Source organism: Haliaeetus leucocephalus, unplaced genomic scaffold (genome assembly GCF_000737465.1).
Source record: "Haliaeetus leucocephalus isolate CR32 unplaced genomic scaffold, Haliaeetus_leucocephalus-4.0 Scaffold162, whole genome shotgun sequence".
Taxonomy (NCBI): Eukaryota; Metazoa; Chordata; class Aves; order Accipitriformes; family Accipitridae; genus Haliaeetus; species Haliaeetus leucocephalus.
In genome coordinates this window covers 11,433,766-11,451,778 of record NW_010972598.1, presented here as the reverse complement: position 1 = coordinate 11,451,778, position 18,013 = coordinate 11,433,766, and the positions used below count along the sequence as shown (strand labels likewise).

General features: G+C 38.6%; 1 protein-coding gene across 1 annotated transcript in view; it reads left to right on the top strand.

Moving 5' to 3' along the window:
- UNC5D (unc-5 homolog D (C. elegans)) overlaps positions 1 to 18,013 on the top strand; it is a 168,036-nt gene that overhangs the window by 75,248 nt on the left and 74,775 nt on the right. Inside the window, exons 2-3 of the mRNA XM_010562981.1 lie at positions 7,814 to 8,089; positions 14,884 to 15,027. Of these exons, the coding sequence (XP_010561283.1) occupies positions 7,814 to 8,089; positions 14,884 to 15,027 (420 nt within the window). The remainder of the gene's footprint in view (positions 1 to 7,813; positions 8,090 to 14,883; positions 15,028 to 18,013) is intronic.

The window sequence follows — 18,013 nt, the reverse complement described above, 5'->3', positions numbered from 1 at the left end:
TAGAATATCAAAGATTATTTTTCCTAATCCCCAGTCCAGTGAATTAAATATTTGGTTCTTTGCCTTTACTAGACTTAGAAAGTTTGTCTTGAATTTGCTGAAAACTACGTGTCTTTGAAGAAGAGGAGGACCAATGGCTTGCATGATAGTTTTCCATTTGTGTGCAGTTATGTGTCAGGTTACCCAGCTAAAATGGCTTATATTGAAAGACGCATGTTATGTATACAACAAATGTAGTATCAGCGTAGCAGCGGTCATAGTACATGGATAATATATATAGAAATCGGTGCATTGCCACAAGTGCTGGAGGTGCATGCAGACATATTCATTAATAAAACTGGATATGGCATTGTGCTGTACAGTAGCCTGAAGAAACCAGGAATTCAGTTAAAAACATTAAAAAAAAATTTAAAGCATTTGTCTAAGTTTACAAATTATATCTTTTGGGAATATACTGCAGTAAAAAAAGCAGGAAATAGTGACTCTGAGATTGCAGAGTCTGGGGCAGAACATCAGTCAGTGCCACTTTGCTTGTCCACAAATCTGTATCATATATTGATACAGATTTGGCAGGCTAATGAAAATGGCTGTACAGTAGGTGCTCTATGGCACTCATACTAATTAAGCAGTTCTGTATCATTTACCAGGAGTGCTGAATAAGTAGTAATTGGATTCCCCTTCAATATACAGAGTTTAAAGAAAAATTATGCAGTGAAACTCATTAGCATGCATGTTTTATTACTGACCATTCTCACTGTTCCCGTATTGTCAATCTTTGCTAAATACCATGTCCCTGTAGGCTTTAGTAAATCCGTGTACTAGAGGAAATAACAAAGGCATTAAAGGATTTCATGTGGGCAACAAAATCTCATATTTCCATCAATATCTGAGTGACTTCCAAAAAAACCCCACTTTGTTGCATATAGGACAGGGCCATCTGATTGAAAGAACGTAGACAAATCTCACTAAGTTGCTTTACTGACTGAATAATGACTCAAATTTTATTATGAAAACCATTCCATGTATAAGGAAGTTATGTATTCTGTAATATGAATTTTTTCATCTTCTGACTTTCCTGTAAAAATGAGCAGATGTGTAGAAGACAGTTGGCATTATTTAGTTTTGTTGAAAATAATGACTGCAGGTGGTTCAAAGCTCAACAGGAATCAGCAGCATCAGATACATGGAAAGGGAAGAAAGTGAGTGACTAGAACTTTGGTCATCACTAATTGTCTTTCAGCTAGTGAATAGACCTGTCCAAAATGGGTGGTTGGGATGTTTACATCTGGGAAAAGGCTTTTTTTTTTCTGAATTGCCTACAGGGGAGTAAGGCTTGGAGTGCAGAAAATATCTAAAAGCCTAATAAAGAAACTAAATGCTAATGCCAAGATTTATAAATTCAGGGGACTTGGGAAAAGGAAGCAAAGGGGGAGGAACTTCTGAGCAAGACAAGGAAGCTGGAGGGAGTTCTTTTATATCAGAATGGCTCTTGTTTCCCAGCAGGCACAGCTAATAAAGGAAATGGTCTTCAGGGCAGTTACATACATTAGAAAAAAACCTGAACAACAACAGAAAAGAATCCCACAGATAGAAAGGGAAAGCAGGGATCCTCTGATCTTAGGAATGCTTAATTAGAGTAGGAGGAAACTAAGGTAGGAAAATAATTGTGTTTGTTACTTCGTCTAGAGCTTTGTTTTTCTTGTACCGCCAAAATTTAAAAGCGACTGTGTTCAGAAACTTATGAGAAGTCTTTGTATCTGTGCTTCCAGCCCTTAGACAACTATGTTTTCTTTTTTGCAGGGGTGAGGGGGAGGAGATGGAGAGATAAAGGGAATAGAGAATACTTCAACTTATACTGGGTTTTATATTCTGAAAGTGATGGTGGTAATAATGGAATCTACCATGATGGGTAGCATTAGAGGATGTATTTGTCTTAGGAGGATGATTGTTACAAAAGGATTATTCTTATTTATTCCCAGCAAGTTACTTGGCTTGTTTGGGACACTTCAATGTTGTTTGTTTTTTTTTTTTTTTAAATAGGGAAAGTAATCTTACTTACTTATTTTAAATAATTCCTAATTTGGGGGGGGGGAAAGTTTAGAACTCATGATTTTTCATTGTTTTAAAATCTCACTTTAACATCGAAATTATATCCTAATCTGTTTTGAAATACTGAAGGATTCATGTCTGCTGCTATCAAGATTTTCTAGTGTGATGTGACAACTAACAGCAGTATATTTATTTCATAGAAGAATTTAGTGTTTGTTCCTAAGTTTGTTTGGTTTTTTTCTCCTTTCTTTTTTGTTTCTATTATTGTCACAAAAAGATTTAAAGTCCCTATTGGACTAGTGTGCAGAACATAAAACACAAAGCACTTCCTGAAAGGTAATTTTCCAGGAATGAAAAATACAAGAATTGTGTTTGATAGTTTGGTCTTCTGTCATTCACTGTTGCATTAAAACAGCCATTTTTCTATACCTATGAATGGCCTGAATCTTGAAAACTGACAGTTATAAATGAAAAACCTTAATAATTTGAAATCAAAACCCTTACAAAGTTCCACTAGGCTTTCAGATGAATTTGAATACAAGTTAGGGTACAAAAAAAGATGATGCACAAAATTCCAAGTATTCAGTGCACTTTAGGAGAGGCTTTGCTTTGGTCAGCAGCTACTGTAGTTATCTCAGCTAAAATATTATTTAACCTGAAATGCATATATATTTATAGAAGATCAGTGTTAGCCTTCTAAATAACATTTTTTAGGACTTGACCCTAGGATCTGTTCTACCTGATTAAGAATGGGCAGTATCTAGGCATTATCTTCCTACACCTTATCTAATTAGCACTGATGTGATTGAGGTCTGTGACAGCTCCTGTGATTTACATATTTAATCGTGTGTGTGTATATATGTAGTTATAGAGATGTAAATATGGTGTCTTTATTTTATATTCTGGACTGTTTGGATTCTGTAGTGTACTTCCAAGAAGCATATTTCTGAAACAATGAATTGCATTCAGCTGAAGTCATCAGTGAGGGAGGTGAGTTGCATGATACAGGTTTGGCTGGCTCAGTACATCTTCCTGTTTCAGCTAGGTACTTCTAGATTATTTTTAGAGAGAATCGAAACGTCTCATAATAATTCATCTAATCTTGCTTTGCTATGGACTGCAGTAGACAAATTGACAAATCAATTAGGACTTGAACACAAAATAACGTTTTGGCCCAAATACTCCTTTCTTTAGCCTCTTTGTTCACATAATTTTACCCTCCCCTGAAGCTTGTACAAGTCTGTTGCATGACCTCTGATTCATACAGGATCAAGAGGCACAGTGAGCTAGACAATGCAATTTGAAATCATGAGACCAGTTGTTGCTGTGATCTTAAGGAACTGGCCCATCAACTTGGAAAAGTGATAGTACAGAGTGATACCAGTATGTCAGAAGTTGCCCTCTAACAGTTGCAAAAATACAGGGAGAAGGATGTAGCAGATTTGAATTTTACTGATACTACAGTACGGTTGAAAGAACTTCAGTGTACTGGAAGGAGTTCTTTTAGGTTGACTGCAACATACGAACTAGTGGAATCAGAGTAGTATCTCCTAGAACAAGAAAGTTTCAGTTTTTCAGCTCTGTCACACCTGCACGCACATATGGAGTCTGTTGATCTGGCAGGTAATACCAGAAGAGAGAGTACATTTTACCAACATCTGTTACCAAAGAAATTTAAGGTAATCACAGAACACCACTGATTCAGATGACTGTCAATGAATGTATTAGTATCTCATGGTGGACAGCTTGTACAAGTGCTAGATTTTTTTTCTACTAATAGTGCACTATGGTCTTTAAACAGGAGCATTTCAGAGATCAGACTCAGAGATCAGACTTAATGCTGATTGTTTTTAAATGCATTTATTTGCTGTATAGATGTTTGAGGAGGTAGTGTGTGAAACAAATACATTTCTGCTAAAGCAAAGTCTTCTACTTTATTCTGTGGTTTTAAGATTTGTAAAGCACTCAGAGCGCTCGCAGAGAGGAGTTCTGTATGAGTCTATCCTTTCTTTAGCATGACAAACTTCACTTATACAGATTGGTAAGAATATATAGCTTTGAGATAAAAGCTGGAAAGACTCCGAGGCTAGAAAGGAGTCCTTACTAGTGGAAGATGCAGGATGGATGAAAAAAACAAAAGTAAGAGTAAAGAAAAGGGTGGCCTTTGTCATGACCCAGACTGGACAGACCAGGGAGTCCTGTTTAATTCGAAATTCCCTCAGGCTAAATTAAGGTGAAATGACACCAAACGATAGTTAAAGATTTTATTTATGACAGAAGCGAACGGAACTGGGGAGGCGTGGTAGTAGGTGGCAGGGTTTCTCACAACAGGAATTGGCATAAGACTACTTCCGTAAACCGTGTAACCATATACATCAATTCAGGGAATAAGGAGATCCCTCCCGTTGAGTCATGAGGTTCACAGCAGACCCCCTTGCTTTCCAGACTCCTCCTCAGAAAAGGGCCTGGGGCAGCTGGATCCACTCTTAGTCCCAGACTTGGTCAACAGTTTAGATCTTGAAACGGATGAGGTGTAGGGATTGTGGAAAAGGAAAAGGAGACAGAGAAGAAGACAGAGAGAGAAAGGTAGAGAGAAAGATTTCACCGGTCCTGAGTCGAGCGTTGGTCCAGTCAGGCGATGGGTCCAGTTCCAGTGGGTTTGCATGCCTGGACCTTCAGTTGGTGTCCTTTTTATTATCCTTGCGCCTCCTTCGGGCGAGCACCCAAACTCTTCAGGTTAATGAGCGGTTTGTGAGCCTTTGGGCTTGGGGGTCATTTGTGGAGTAACTTCTCCTTCCCTGCAGACACTACCATTGTTTGATCTTTGTATCAGAACCGTTTATCGGAACAGGGAACTGCACACCCTCCAGCACGCCCTCTCTCTCCTGTTACTGATGTCTGAGCTGATGGGCTTTTCACCTTGGTTCCTTGCTGTGCAGGGTTTGTCTTTAAGCAGAACTTGCCCCACTGCAATGTTTGAGACATTAACTCTTTCAGTCCCTCACAGCCTTTGAAAGTGAAAGAAAAAAATACCTCATTTGTTAATCTAACTTCACTCTTGGCATCAGTAAACAGTTAAAAATTGACATGAGTATGCATTCCCAATTCACTGATAAATTCCCTGTTGTAGCTGTGGTTAAGTAAATGGTAGCACTTGTTCAGAGTGTGATCGTACCTGTTCCAGTCCCAGGGAGCTGTAGACACTGCAACTTGTCTAATCATCACTTTTTTAGCATGTATGGCAGGAAATGTCATCTTACTTAGGGCCAGAGTGCAACATATAAATGCAGAAGGGTATTTATTTTAATGTATTGGAAATACTGCTGTGTGACTCTTCTGTTTAGCCTGATAAAGGGACCAGTAAAGTAAGTCTTGTGTATCATAAATCACACTAGATATTTATGATGCAAAACTTCTAGATATCACAACACTTTAAATGAGTGTCATTGCAGTCCCTGTCTGATTAGGTAGCTACATGGAGAAAAGTAGTACCTCCATAAACAAAAAACAAGGAATGCAAATCCTTTGTGAATTTTCTTACAGGCACAGAGTTGCCTTCCATCCTAACCTCACACAGGACAGGGTAATGAGTCACTTTGCTCACCTCTGCTAATGGTTGTGTGAACTTGTACTCAGTGAAGTAAATTCTTGCCAGATGCTGATTTCATCTGGATGATAAAATGTCATACAATAGGGAATTCAAGCAATTACATTTGCAGAGCATGCAAAAATATAGTAATATCTGTCTGTTGGAGATAGGATATAGAAAATCGTTCCTCCTTTTGTGTACTGTGATCTTTGTTAGTTTGATTTTCAAGGGCACTTAATGAAGTGCCAGTTATGTTTAAGTGAAAAGGTGCACCTTGACTTACCTCTTCATGTTAAATGTTTTCTTTAGGAGGAGTGAGCCACTTCCAAAGCCCAAAACCATTCTGCTGGTGACAGCATAAAATATTTTGTGCTTCACTCAATTTATCTGTTGGGGAGGTGAGCTGGACAAAAGCATCACAATCCCCTAAGACATGTAGAATCTGTTGTTTTCAGGTGCCCATTAGTAACACTTAACAAGAATATAAAGCCTTATCATTAAATCTGGATGCCACTTGCGAGGAGAATTGTGCCTTTAATTTCAGTGGGGCTGGGATTTCGTCCTTTGTGTCTTGCTCTAAATAGCAAATTTAGTGGAATAACAGTGGGTCATTCTGAGTTCTCTAGCTGAATGATCCTTATAAAATTGTCTGCTATTCTTCCTCAACGCAGGCGTGTTACTGCCTTGTGAAACACTCAGAGCATTGATGAGACCGTGGGATTTCCAAGCCTCTCCAAAATCTTATAATGACATTTTTGTTATTTCCTATAAAGCATGGATTTAATAAAGCCTGCAGGGACGCAGTATTACTGAAGATTGACAAGATGGAAATTGGCATTAATGTTCAGTAGTAAAACGCTAAAAATTATGATAATATTTTATAAAGTATACTGTGAATGTAGTTTAAACCATTGAACTCATTTGAAAGTCGTAATGATCTCACAGCACATAGTGTGTATTTGCACACACAGATATACTGAGTGCTAACTGAGAGACACCTATTTTTAATAGAAATAAAGACAAAGTATGTTCTCATTATTCTGTAATCTACTAGACCTGTGAAGGTTTTTAGACTTACTTCATATCATCATAACTTACCTTTCACCTAACTTAATTTCATTGTTTTTGGTTAAATCACATATATATTGCCCTCAGCTATTCCTCTTTCTCTGATACTGTGTTCCCTTCATCTGCATATAGACTATGTCCTCCTATGTTACCGTTTGGCTACACTGTACATATTCAGTACTTTCTAATCTTCCTTCATAAATTGATCCTTTCTGACTTATTTTTGTTGCTGTTCTCAGAATTTTCTCACAAAACTGACAAACTACTGAAATAAATCCCAGCGTTGCTAAAAATCAATGGGAATTTGCCGGTTTTGACAGCAGCAACTAGGATTTGACTCAATTAGAAGAGTTGCAGTAAAGGAAATGCTTCTATTGCAGTGCTTCTATGTTCATGTCTAAGCATAGGAATTCATAAAATAAGACACATCGGCTTATACGTTGCTGAACGAATGCCCTTGGATCCTACCATCTGTGATATAAGCTGAGAAAGCTCACTATCTTGCAGTTTCTGGCCCTACAGAAACCACTTTTACACTTTTATATCACCTTAAAGGGGCTGCAGTAAATGGGAACAGTGTAAAAGCATATTGAAAATTTTCTCTAAGTGGGTATGAAATCACAGTTTGCTTATTCCAGTGTTGGAGTGCTACAGTAATGCTGTTCGTATAAATATATTTCTCTGTGGTTAACACTCTGATCCCTGTTAAATCTACAGCAACTCTCTAAAGGAAATAAAACTCAGTGAAAGAAAGGAAGATTTGCTAGTTAAGGCACTGGGCTGTCACTCTCAAGAGAATAAGGTTTAGTTTCTACTTCTTCCACAGACTTTCTGTATGACCTTAGGTGGCTCATTTAATCTTTCTGTGCCTCAGTTCCCCATCTATAAAATTGGCAATAGTGATGATGCAGTTTTCTGATGATTCTGATGCTTCTTTTCTGACAATTTTCTCGACAGCTCTTGCACTTAAATTACCTGATATTTGTGTGTGTGTGTGTCAAATTCCTTACAAAGCACAATCCTGACAGCTATTGAGTTCTACAGGTGTTTCTCTAGTAAACTTAGTTTTTAACAAAATCCCAAATGGTATTCAACCAATTAAATGAGATGATACAAAGGGTGAACAACAAGAAAAATGTGTATTTTCCTTTTTTTCCCTTTCAGGAAATGATAACAGTGAAGCGCTTCCAGAGTCTATCCCATCTGCTCCTGGAACACTGCCTCATTTTATGGAGGAACCAGATGATGCCTACATTATAAAAAGCAACCCAATTGTCTTACGCTGTAAAGCTATGCCAGCTATGCAGATCTTCTTCAAGTGCAATGGTGAATGGGTCCATCAAAATGAGCACGTGTCTGAGGAAAGCATGGATGAGACTACAGGTAAGGGCTAATGTGTCCTTTGGGAGATATATCTGAATGCAGCGTCTACACAAACAGAAGAGTCGTGTGACTTAGCAGATAGTTGCAGGCTTGCACTGAGCTAAAGGAGTGGGAACCGGCTCTAACTCAAAAGTCACAGGACAAAGTCCGCTCTGCCCTGAGCAGAGCCAATAAGCCATGGTAGGAGGGCCCAGTGTATTGGCATAAACTTATTGCTGGGCTTTGGTGACAACGTGTTTTGGTTGGCTTGGGGTGTCGGTAAAGCCAGCTCGTATCTGCTTGTGACGTACCCTGTAGACACAGCTTTGCAGACTTGGGAGAAGAAGTTTCCCAAAATGCAAAAGGGAAAGCAGTGGCTGGAAGAGGGTAAGAAAAGGACAGAGCTGACAGGCAGAGAAGGGGAATACAGATCCTGGCAGAAGAGGCATAGTATGAATGAGGAAAACAAAGGGAATTAAAATGACTATGCATGTAGGAGGCATTAAACGAGATGGTAACAAACTGGATACGCACCACCAACTTCTCCACCTGGAGACATAAGGCCTGATCAAACACTAACCATAAACAGTGAGCTTTCTGAAAGAAAGTAACAGTTCTACAGGGAAAAGTAATTCTCTGTATTTCAGTGGTGTAATTTGTAGTGGGAACTAGAAACAGGGAAACGTATGTTTTTATGAAATTCCTGTCAGGATGAACCCTGAAAAACCACCAATGCGGTGATTGAAATTTGCCTTCGCCTCCAAGCAGTGGTAAGTATTTGGTAGGTAATAAAGCTAAGTAGGAGAAATCCGTTGTGTAAAAGTGTGTATCTAAAAGAAGAGAATGAGAAGGGAGAAAGTTGAAAATGATCAACAGGTTTTATCATGCTCCCAGCACACCCTATATCTTTTCTCATTTAGAAGCATCTTGATAAGTATTGCAAACCAATTTAATGCTGCACCGTCTTGTAATTTCACAATTCTGTGTTGTTATTGCTTTTCTCCTCTTTTTAGATTCCAAGATTGCTAGGCAACTCCATGTCTTGGAAATAGCAGTGTATGCATAACATCCTCTCTATCAATGCAAGAAATTCCTTTTTAGAGGAAAAAATGCCATTTAAAAAGAAGTTACATCTCCTAAAGTGGTGTTTGGCATTCTTTTTAAGTGACACATTCTGAAGAAATTTCATACTAAAGGCTTTTTGTAAATGCTAATCTGGATGAATTTTAATTTTTACAGTTACCTTTTCAAAAATAATTTAATAGGCATAACCTTTACTTCTAAAGGCATTGCTGAATCAATATAGAAGAAATGTCGTCCCTAAATGTTTTTCTTCCATATGGTTAATGAAAATCTGTCTTGTGAATACTGCAATTATGTTTTCTAAGTCTTGGATTGATAACAGAATAAAAAAAGATAAAGTAACATTAGGTGTGGTTTTTTGTTGGTTTTTTTTTTTTTAAATAACACCAGTAATGTTGAGGTTTGAGACATAGAGGCATAGGCTTAGCAAATGGGATCTGGAATATAAACGTTGCAGGTTTGAATTTAACCCAGGGACAGAGCTGACCCTAAAAGTATTGTTCTCTAAACGTAAGTCTGGTCCAGACAGTGCAGCATGTCCATGTGTTCCAAAAACTACCATAATGGTACTTAGGACACAAAAATGTAAGTAAAGGCTATGTACAGTGTAATGTTGAAGGACAGGCATGGATGTTCTCTCACCATGATGTATCCATATCCATAAATTATTTTGGAACTCTTCCTTAGTCTTCAGTAAACAGCAGACTATTGGGGTTGGTTTTTTTTTTTAGAATTAATCTGCATACTGGCAGTGCCCTTGTTTCTGGAGTCAAATCTGGGGCATAAACATGTCTATTACCAAGCACGCACAGTGTTCTGTGTACTGCGTGGGCTCCATCTGTGAAAAACTGCACTAGAATTTATGCCAAGAATGGTGCCTCTGGTTAAAGGGTGTGATTCTGGTGTGCTCACTAAAGGGAGGTTACAGTACATTACAAAGGGTCTGTCCTTTTCCATCCTTCCACTATTTGTTATGTGATTAAAATTCTGAGATGATGTATAGAACAGTGGTGGAAAATAGCAACGAGAAACCCAAACAAGAGGAAATTTAATGCTGAATACAAGAAATGAATCTTAGCATCTCTATAAATTCCTGCCAGTAAGCTCTTGGCGAGGCATATGCAAGAAGTACTTGGCAATGGTACTTGAAAGCACACTGGTCTGATGGATTTTACCTACAGCACTGTATTGTGTACATATAAAAGGAGAGGAAGGACAGCTGTTGGTAGACAATGGGTATATTTTGTCATTGTGATGAATATGGAATCCAATTTTGCAAGACTGTTTTTATAGGACAAAAATAAAAATCTTAGAGTAACACAGGAGTTGCTGTTAATTTGAAGAGGAGGAGCAGCAGGAGAGGAAGGATTTTTGTAGTTTTGTAAGCTTTGTAGTTACAGGCTGTGACGTGCTGGCTGCCTGAGAATGTAAGAGGTCCTGGTGGGCTTGAAGAGTTTGCACTGAAGTCTCTCAGGTTGTGGATTTTCTGCTGTTTGTGCAGAAAATCAGTGCAGGCAGGCTGACACATGCTGCATGTACGACGGATACGGGTTCCCATCTCTGTGCTGCCACAATTGGTCGGTTAGAGACCAAGTTATTTCATCCTCTCCTGCCTTATTTCCTGAGTTGCAGAAAAGATAGTAATCCATGGTCTGCCTTTGCTGTTTTTTTTCCATAAATGTGACAGAACAGGAACTTTGCTCTCTCTATGTATTCTGCCTCATAAAGTGAGAGCCTGAGCTAGTAGATGCTACTGTGATAAAAATATAATAATTACAGTTTGATTAATTTCCTTCTGCTTTATTTTTCTTGCCTGAACATTGCAGCATGCACCTCAGAATTAGTTTATAAATATTTCAAGTTCTGGTTTCACCAGAGGATCAGACCTGCTAAGAGTAACTACAGTTTTCTTGTCTGATAAATAACAGGATTACAGCAATAACTGCTGTCAGTGTTTTTCTCATTTAAACAAATAAAGCTGACAAATGCTCAAGTTCTGTGCAGCTCTGTTATGTTTAGTACATGGAGAGCAATTATTCATCTGCTGCCAGCATTAGTCTATCTGCAGCTAAACCATCCAACAGTGCAGAAAGCTTATTAGCATATCAGTACCATAGTCATAATTTTATATTCTGTAAGGCTGTACTGTATAACAAAAGATGATGGTTATAATTTGCACAATAATTTAAAGGGTTGGACTTGCAGTGCTTATTAGAGTTATACAAGTCACAGGTAAAATGTTGCTCTTGTTTATTATGTGCCTGTTTTTTATTTGCATGGATTTTTCATTCTGTGTTGTTTCCTATGAACAATCTTCCTGGCATTTCTTGAGATGCAGAGGGTAGGTGAGTATATTTGTTGGTGAAATATAGTGATGATAAATGAAGAATATATGCCTCTGTTCCCGATAGGTTTGCTTTCTGTAGTTGTTTCTAAAACAAATGAAAACAGGTGTACTTTCTCCATAAACAAAACAGAACTTTCCCCAAAGACTTGATGTTCTCCAGAGGTCCCTTCCAACCTCAACAATTCTGTGATTCTGCTATTTTGGATGCATTTATTTTGTCTATTGGCAAATTGGGAGACCTTTAAGAGGAGCTGAATTCCTACCTGTCCCGTTCTCAAAATGCTGAACCACCAGCTTCTCAAAATCATGTGCTGTTTGTTTGCCTGATTCAAACCACATTAAATGTTGCTTCAGAAAGTATAGGCTGATATATAGGTTAATTAAATAATGTGTCAATGAAAGGAAGAGCTGGGCTGGAGAATATGCTACCTTAATAAATCTGAAGCTGTAAATGCCTGTATTCACTGACGACTGTTCAGAATTTTACACTACCAATGAGCCTAGAAATGGCTTCCGCTTCTCAAAAAAATCATCATCATGTGATGATTTTTTTTGTTTGGTATCAGTAAAGATTCTGTTGTTGTTAGCATGGATGCACCGGTAAGCTGTACAATATGTGGTTCTCATACCTTCATTTCTATTTGCTGCTTCCAAAAATTCCTAGAGTATCTCAGAAATTGAGAGAGGTCAGTAGACGGCATACCAGAACCAGGTGGGTGAACAGCAGCGCTGTCAGCAGGGCTGTAGTTAATGGCTGGTAACAGGGAGCGTTCTCTCCCCAGGAGGATACTGCTTAGAGGTCATGGTGGGAATGAGCTGATCATGGGATGGGAGGATAGCTGGAGATACTCAGGTACAGCAAGAGGCTGTACCTTCATAGCAACCTACAGAGCAACACTGTTTACAGGCAGCATAGACACGCAGGCAGATACGATGTGCATGGCTGCACAGAAGTGCATGTCAGCTAATTGAATGCTGGATGAGTGATTCCTGACTGGAGACAGGCCATCTTGGAAAGGTCAGTATTTGTCAAGGACTTAATCATTTTACACCCTTGTCAAAGAAGTCTTTAAGTAGATGGGTTGCAACCTTGTTGGACATGGTTGCAAATTAGCTTGGATTTGGAGGCTCTGGAGCTTTGATGCTTTGTAGCTTTGATTGACGTCACTCAGGGACTGCACACAGCTTGATTTGCCATAGGTAAGTAACAAGAAAGTGTATGTCTGCCAGTGTCATACAGCATGGTGGGATGCCAAATCTTCAGCCAGTGAAGACCTGCTGTGTCAGGTCACCAGGACTCAGATGCTCTCTAATGAATCTTAGTGTAGCTGCTCTTATATTTAACCCATAAAGATCCCTCTACAAAATCATGTATGGCTGAGAATCCAAAGATTCATCGCTGGCAGAGCAGCTTGGATGTTTAAATTGAGATGGTGCATTTTCATCATGCATTCTACAGTCAGTATGTCAGCAAGGAGAGGAGTTTCTGACAGAACTGCTGAGTTCCGTGTGCTGTGTTTATTTCATAATGGCTTGTTTTCACCATGGCAGAAAATAAAGGGATGTTTTGTAAACAGTTTTGTTGAAAACTGCATGAACATATTTAAAAAACAAAATGCAAATAAAAACAACCAGGAAACCTCTGTTTGTTTATTACAGAGTGAATAAATATTTGAGTGCCTAAAACGATAATTGAGACAACTTAGGAAGCTATTGCAGGTTTGTCCATGTCTTTAAGTATCATTGTGAAATATAGCAAGCCAAACAGGATAAATGAAAAGTAGTAAACACCCCCTTTGCCTGTTGCTGGAAAAGTAGCAAAAATTTTGTATCACTTCATAGTATTTAAAGCTTGTCTGACCTTCCCCTCCTCACTTCAGTGAGCATCCCCAGTGGGCCTCATCTCTCCTGTTTACCAAAGGAACATGTTGACTTCCTAGTGCCTTTCAGAAGTGAAATACCCAGCTGTTAATGATGCCTGAGATTAAGTGGAAGCCAATTTTTATGGAGTTCAGGTTTAGAAATTTCTTGCTGCTTTATAAACTTCACAGGCATGAAATATTTTAAGATTGAGTTTTCATTCATTTCCAGTGAAGGGGAAGTAAGTATCTTGGGACTGCAGAGGAGGAGAAAGAAGAAAGTAGTAGGCATGAATGTTTTCTATTTTCAAATTAATGTTTTTCTGACTGGCTCTTTCAAATGATTCCTAATGCCTCTTAACCCAGATTTGGATTATATTTCTTTTCCCCAAGGTTGTCATGCAAAGGTAGTTGCAGATATGGCAAACATCCCAAGTGTATAAAATCAGGTGTCAGGTTTACAAGGCTTCTTGATGTCTTGTATTTACCTTCAAGCTTTGTCTGAAGCAAATGCTTCCGGTCTGAAGGGCAATACTGCTAAATTTCACCTGTGCCCAGGAGGTTATGAAAATGGCAGCAGGCTAAAAAAAAAAGCACAGGGCTTTTCCCATCTTTACTCCTGGCTAGCCTTGATTATTCCCTTAGATCCTTTTCTCAGCTGTTTAGGTGTAACTGATTCCTCCCTCAGGAAAGAGATATGCATTCGTTTTGATAGACAACAGGTGAATTTGCAGTAGATGACAACATTGCACTGCAGGTGAATTTAGCAAGGTTATACTTTGGGAAACAGTGTAAAATAAGCAAGGTATTGATCTGATGTTATAAACACTTCTGTTTGTGAAAGTGAAGAAAGGCAAGACTTCAGTTTTGTAGCTGGTTCACTTGCTTCCCAGAAGGATAGGGTGGCCATCTCCATTTGTGAGCTGTGAAATTTATGCCCCTCTCTTTCTTTTCTCCTCCTCCCAGGCTGTAATGGCTTGAGCTTAGCTTTCTCTGTGCTGCAAGTATAAGAAACAGCTTTTCTCTCCTGTATGAGGAAATGGCTGCTGGATGGAACTGCGGTAGTAGTGGCTGGAACAGGCTGGAATTCAGTGGGGCATTTGATTAGTTCCTGTCATCCATGCATAGTTCTGGCTGTTTGACTTGATTGGGGGCCTTACCAGGGTACTTCAGAAAGGCTTTCAAGGGCACTGAGACGTTAGATCAGAAGATAATTTTGTTGTATATTATATTATAAAATTCCAGATAAACATTCTGGGTGAAAAAGGCACAAGAGACAAGGTTTCTGAGAATGGTGTTATATTCTTGCAAAGACCACAATGGGTGGGTAATTTTTGTAACTCAATGCATTATGACCTACTCAGCTTTTAGAATTTAATTAGTAGCCATGTATTATTGTCAAAGTAATTAAAGCTTTGCCTTGATTAAAAATGGAATTGTTTAATTAAAAGAAAAGGTTTGGCTAACCTTAGCTTTATGCCCAAGTAAGCCTGTATCAGCTAATTTTCTGTATCTTTCCCCTTTAGGATTGAAAGTTCGAGAGGTGTTCATCAATGTGACGAGACAGCAAGTGGAAGATTTTCATGGGCCAGAAGATTACTGGTGTCAATGTGTTGCATGGAGCCATCTAGGGACCTCAAAGAGTAGGAAGGCATCTGTCCGCATAGCTTGTGAGTGGAGTAAATGTTCTGCTATTCTAGGTTTTGTAAGGTATGGAAAAATACTGTTCTTTTAAGGTTAAATATAAATGGATACTGGTAAGGTACTGCTGTCTTTGCAAGCCTTCCCTATCAGATACTGTACGAGTATCACAGAAAGCATGCCCTGGTGGGTTTTTTCAGAGCTTTCTTTTATTTTAGTGTGGATTGATTGATTTGCATTTACACTCAGCAAGTCTGTTTCAGACGTTCTGGACTGCATATGCACAGTGTCACAACAATGCAATGTAATAAAAAAGATTAATGCAAACTGAAAATCCCCTGGAAAGTGCCCTTTTGCTCCGTGTTGATCACAGGGGTCTAAAAAAATATGGAAAACCATTTAACAGTGTCTGTCTTCTACACTTCGTACAAAAAAACCTGCAAGAATGCATTAGAAGCTTTTGTAGCATAGTATTTTAAATTTGGTTCTCAATATTGAAGCCTATCATTGGTCATCAGGTATGATAAGCTGTGGGGAAAATGAGATAAAAGTAGGAAAAAATGGAATAATTCCAGTCAGTAGAGGAAAAAAATACCTTCCCTCCTTTTTTTGAGGAAATGAGGGGCAAACATCTTAAACAGAACTAAGACTGCTACAGAAATTCCATCATTTCTCTATGGAACTAAACATGCATTGTTGAGAAAAAAATCCTTTTAAATGCTGTTCCTATAGACATTTATAAGAACCACTACTGAAGATAATAAAATTTGTCATGAGCAAGGTAGGTAGTCTTCCACTTTTTTAACTACATAGTTGATGTGAAATCTAGATCAGATGGTTGAATCTGTCATTCAGAGAAGTTAAAGTGACTTCGGAAAAATTTCCTTCTTGTGACAAGGTAAAAGTATTATTCTTGCACATCATGCTTGGACTGGAAAATCGGACAACAGCTTCTCAAAGTCAGCCGATATATTGCTTGTGTCATAATGAGGAAGTTATTCTCAACATGTGCTTCCTGTGTTGGAGGACATTACACAGAGGATCAGCCCTTCTTGTGTGGGAAGATGGCTAATAGCAATCCTCTTCTTCAACTTCTGGCTGGTAGGATTATTCCATCTCACTGCCACCCTCATTGTGACCAAAGGTTACTAGAGGGAGATGGGAATGGATTTGAGGCTGGTGTGTGTTCCCAGGTGCTAACATCTGCTTTTTCATATGCTTTCTGCAAGGCCTTATGCTTTGACTTTGGAGCCAGCTGCATGACCTATAGAATCACATGGTGTGACATCCCGTATTAAGAAATTGGACCCTGCAAAGTTACACTGTGCTGTTAAGCTACTTATAAATGATTCTATATGCCTGCTGCTTGCCATAATGGGATTAGAAAGGAATTCCACTCTGCAGAGTTGTGAATTATTCAGTTAAAATGTATGTCTTTCTAAGTCATGCCAAACAGTGACAGAGTCGCTACCAGTGGTAATTTTGAAGGCAGCCATGTAGTTATGGTAGTTGCTGTCACTATTTGCTTAGGGAGCATCATTACTTCCTACTTTAAACAAAGGGAATAACTCTGGTCTTGTAGGCTGACAAATGTTAAGTTTTAAATAACACCACTGTAGATTAATTAAGAGTTATTGGGGAAGGGGAGTTATTTGGCTTAATCTCTTTTAGAATAGAAGACTCATTCCACAATTTTTAATACAGTGGGGAGCAGAGGACGACCATTGTCCCCAGATAGGAAGTATTTAGACTCAGTTTATCTCTGCTCTTCATATCTGAAATAGTGTGGTGTAGTGTTATAACTCACAATCAACAGATCATTATTTGAAAGATGCAAAAAATGGAAGAGTCAATAAATGCCATCATAGCAAAAGGGACGTAAAAAAAGACAGAACCCAAATACAATTGTTACTGTGAGACTGTGGAGATACTCAAAGGCTCATCCCATTTTTACCTTGCAATTAGATCTGCTACATTTTTCTAACAGAATCAGAGCCTGAAACCATCGTTTTGCAGCAGTGCTGCTTGCAGAGAGTTCAGGAAATTACTTTCCCCCAATCTGTTGTGAACCCTTTTCCTTTAAATCACCAGTTCAGGTCTTTAAAGACCTAGCCCCAGGAAATGATGGCAACAACCTGCAAAGAGTTAGGAGAAATGCTTCTTGGAAGGAGATGAGAGGCAGGAAGAAGGGGTTGGTGAGGTTCAAGCAAGAAACTCTGAGTGGTAACTTTTATCAGGTAGTGTTCTAGAAATTCTTGATAAATCTTTCTAAAATTATGCTCTTTTTAACAGGATAACTTAAAATAAATATTTGAAGTAAATAATAGGATAATGTAACTACTCCTTGATTTTATAAATGACAGGGGGTTTTGTTGGCTGTTTTAGTTTGAATGTGTAAATATGTGTAAATTCAATTTTTTATTTTACTGCATTAACTGTCATAACCCTGAATGAGCTAATAATTCCCCTGTATTGCTAAGCTGCAAAGGACTATTATTCTGAATTGAATTTTTATTGACTTTTCTCCGCACTGTGATTTCCCAACCCCATAATATGGCAATATGAGTAAAAATCAGAATGAGCAGAAGCAGGTGGAGCTGTGTGATGGGACTTTTAAACCCATCACTGTGGTACCAGTTCTTCAGCAAACCACATCCCCAGCTGCCATCAATAACTGCAGATATCATATTAACCTAGCAGGCATGCCAGAGAGTGCTCTTCGTTTCTGTTTTATGTAATGTACTGAGCGTGGCTGAATGTTTCGCCTGAGAACTGTGTTCCTGTACTGGCCATTTGCTGTGCTACTGTTACTTGAAGCCATGTTTTTTTTATGAAAAGAACAGCAATTCTTGAGTGCAGAGATGATGGGACTTGTTAGTACTCCAGACAGAAAAAATGAATAGCTGCCAACAGATGTCTATAAACCACCTCCATGAGTTCCCAGGGCTCACCCTTTCATGGACCTGTGTCATCCTGTCTGTGGTGAACAACCTAGCTACTTAATTTGGGGCATGG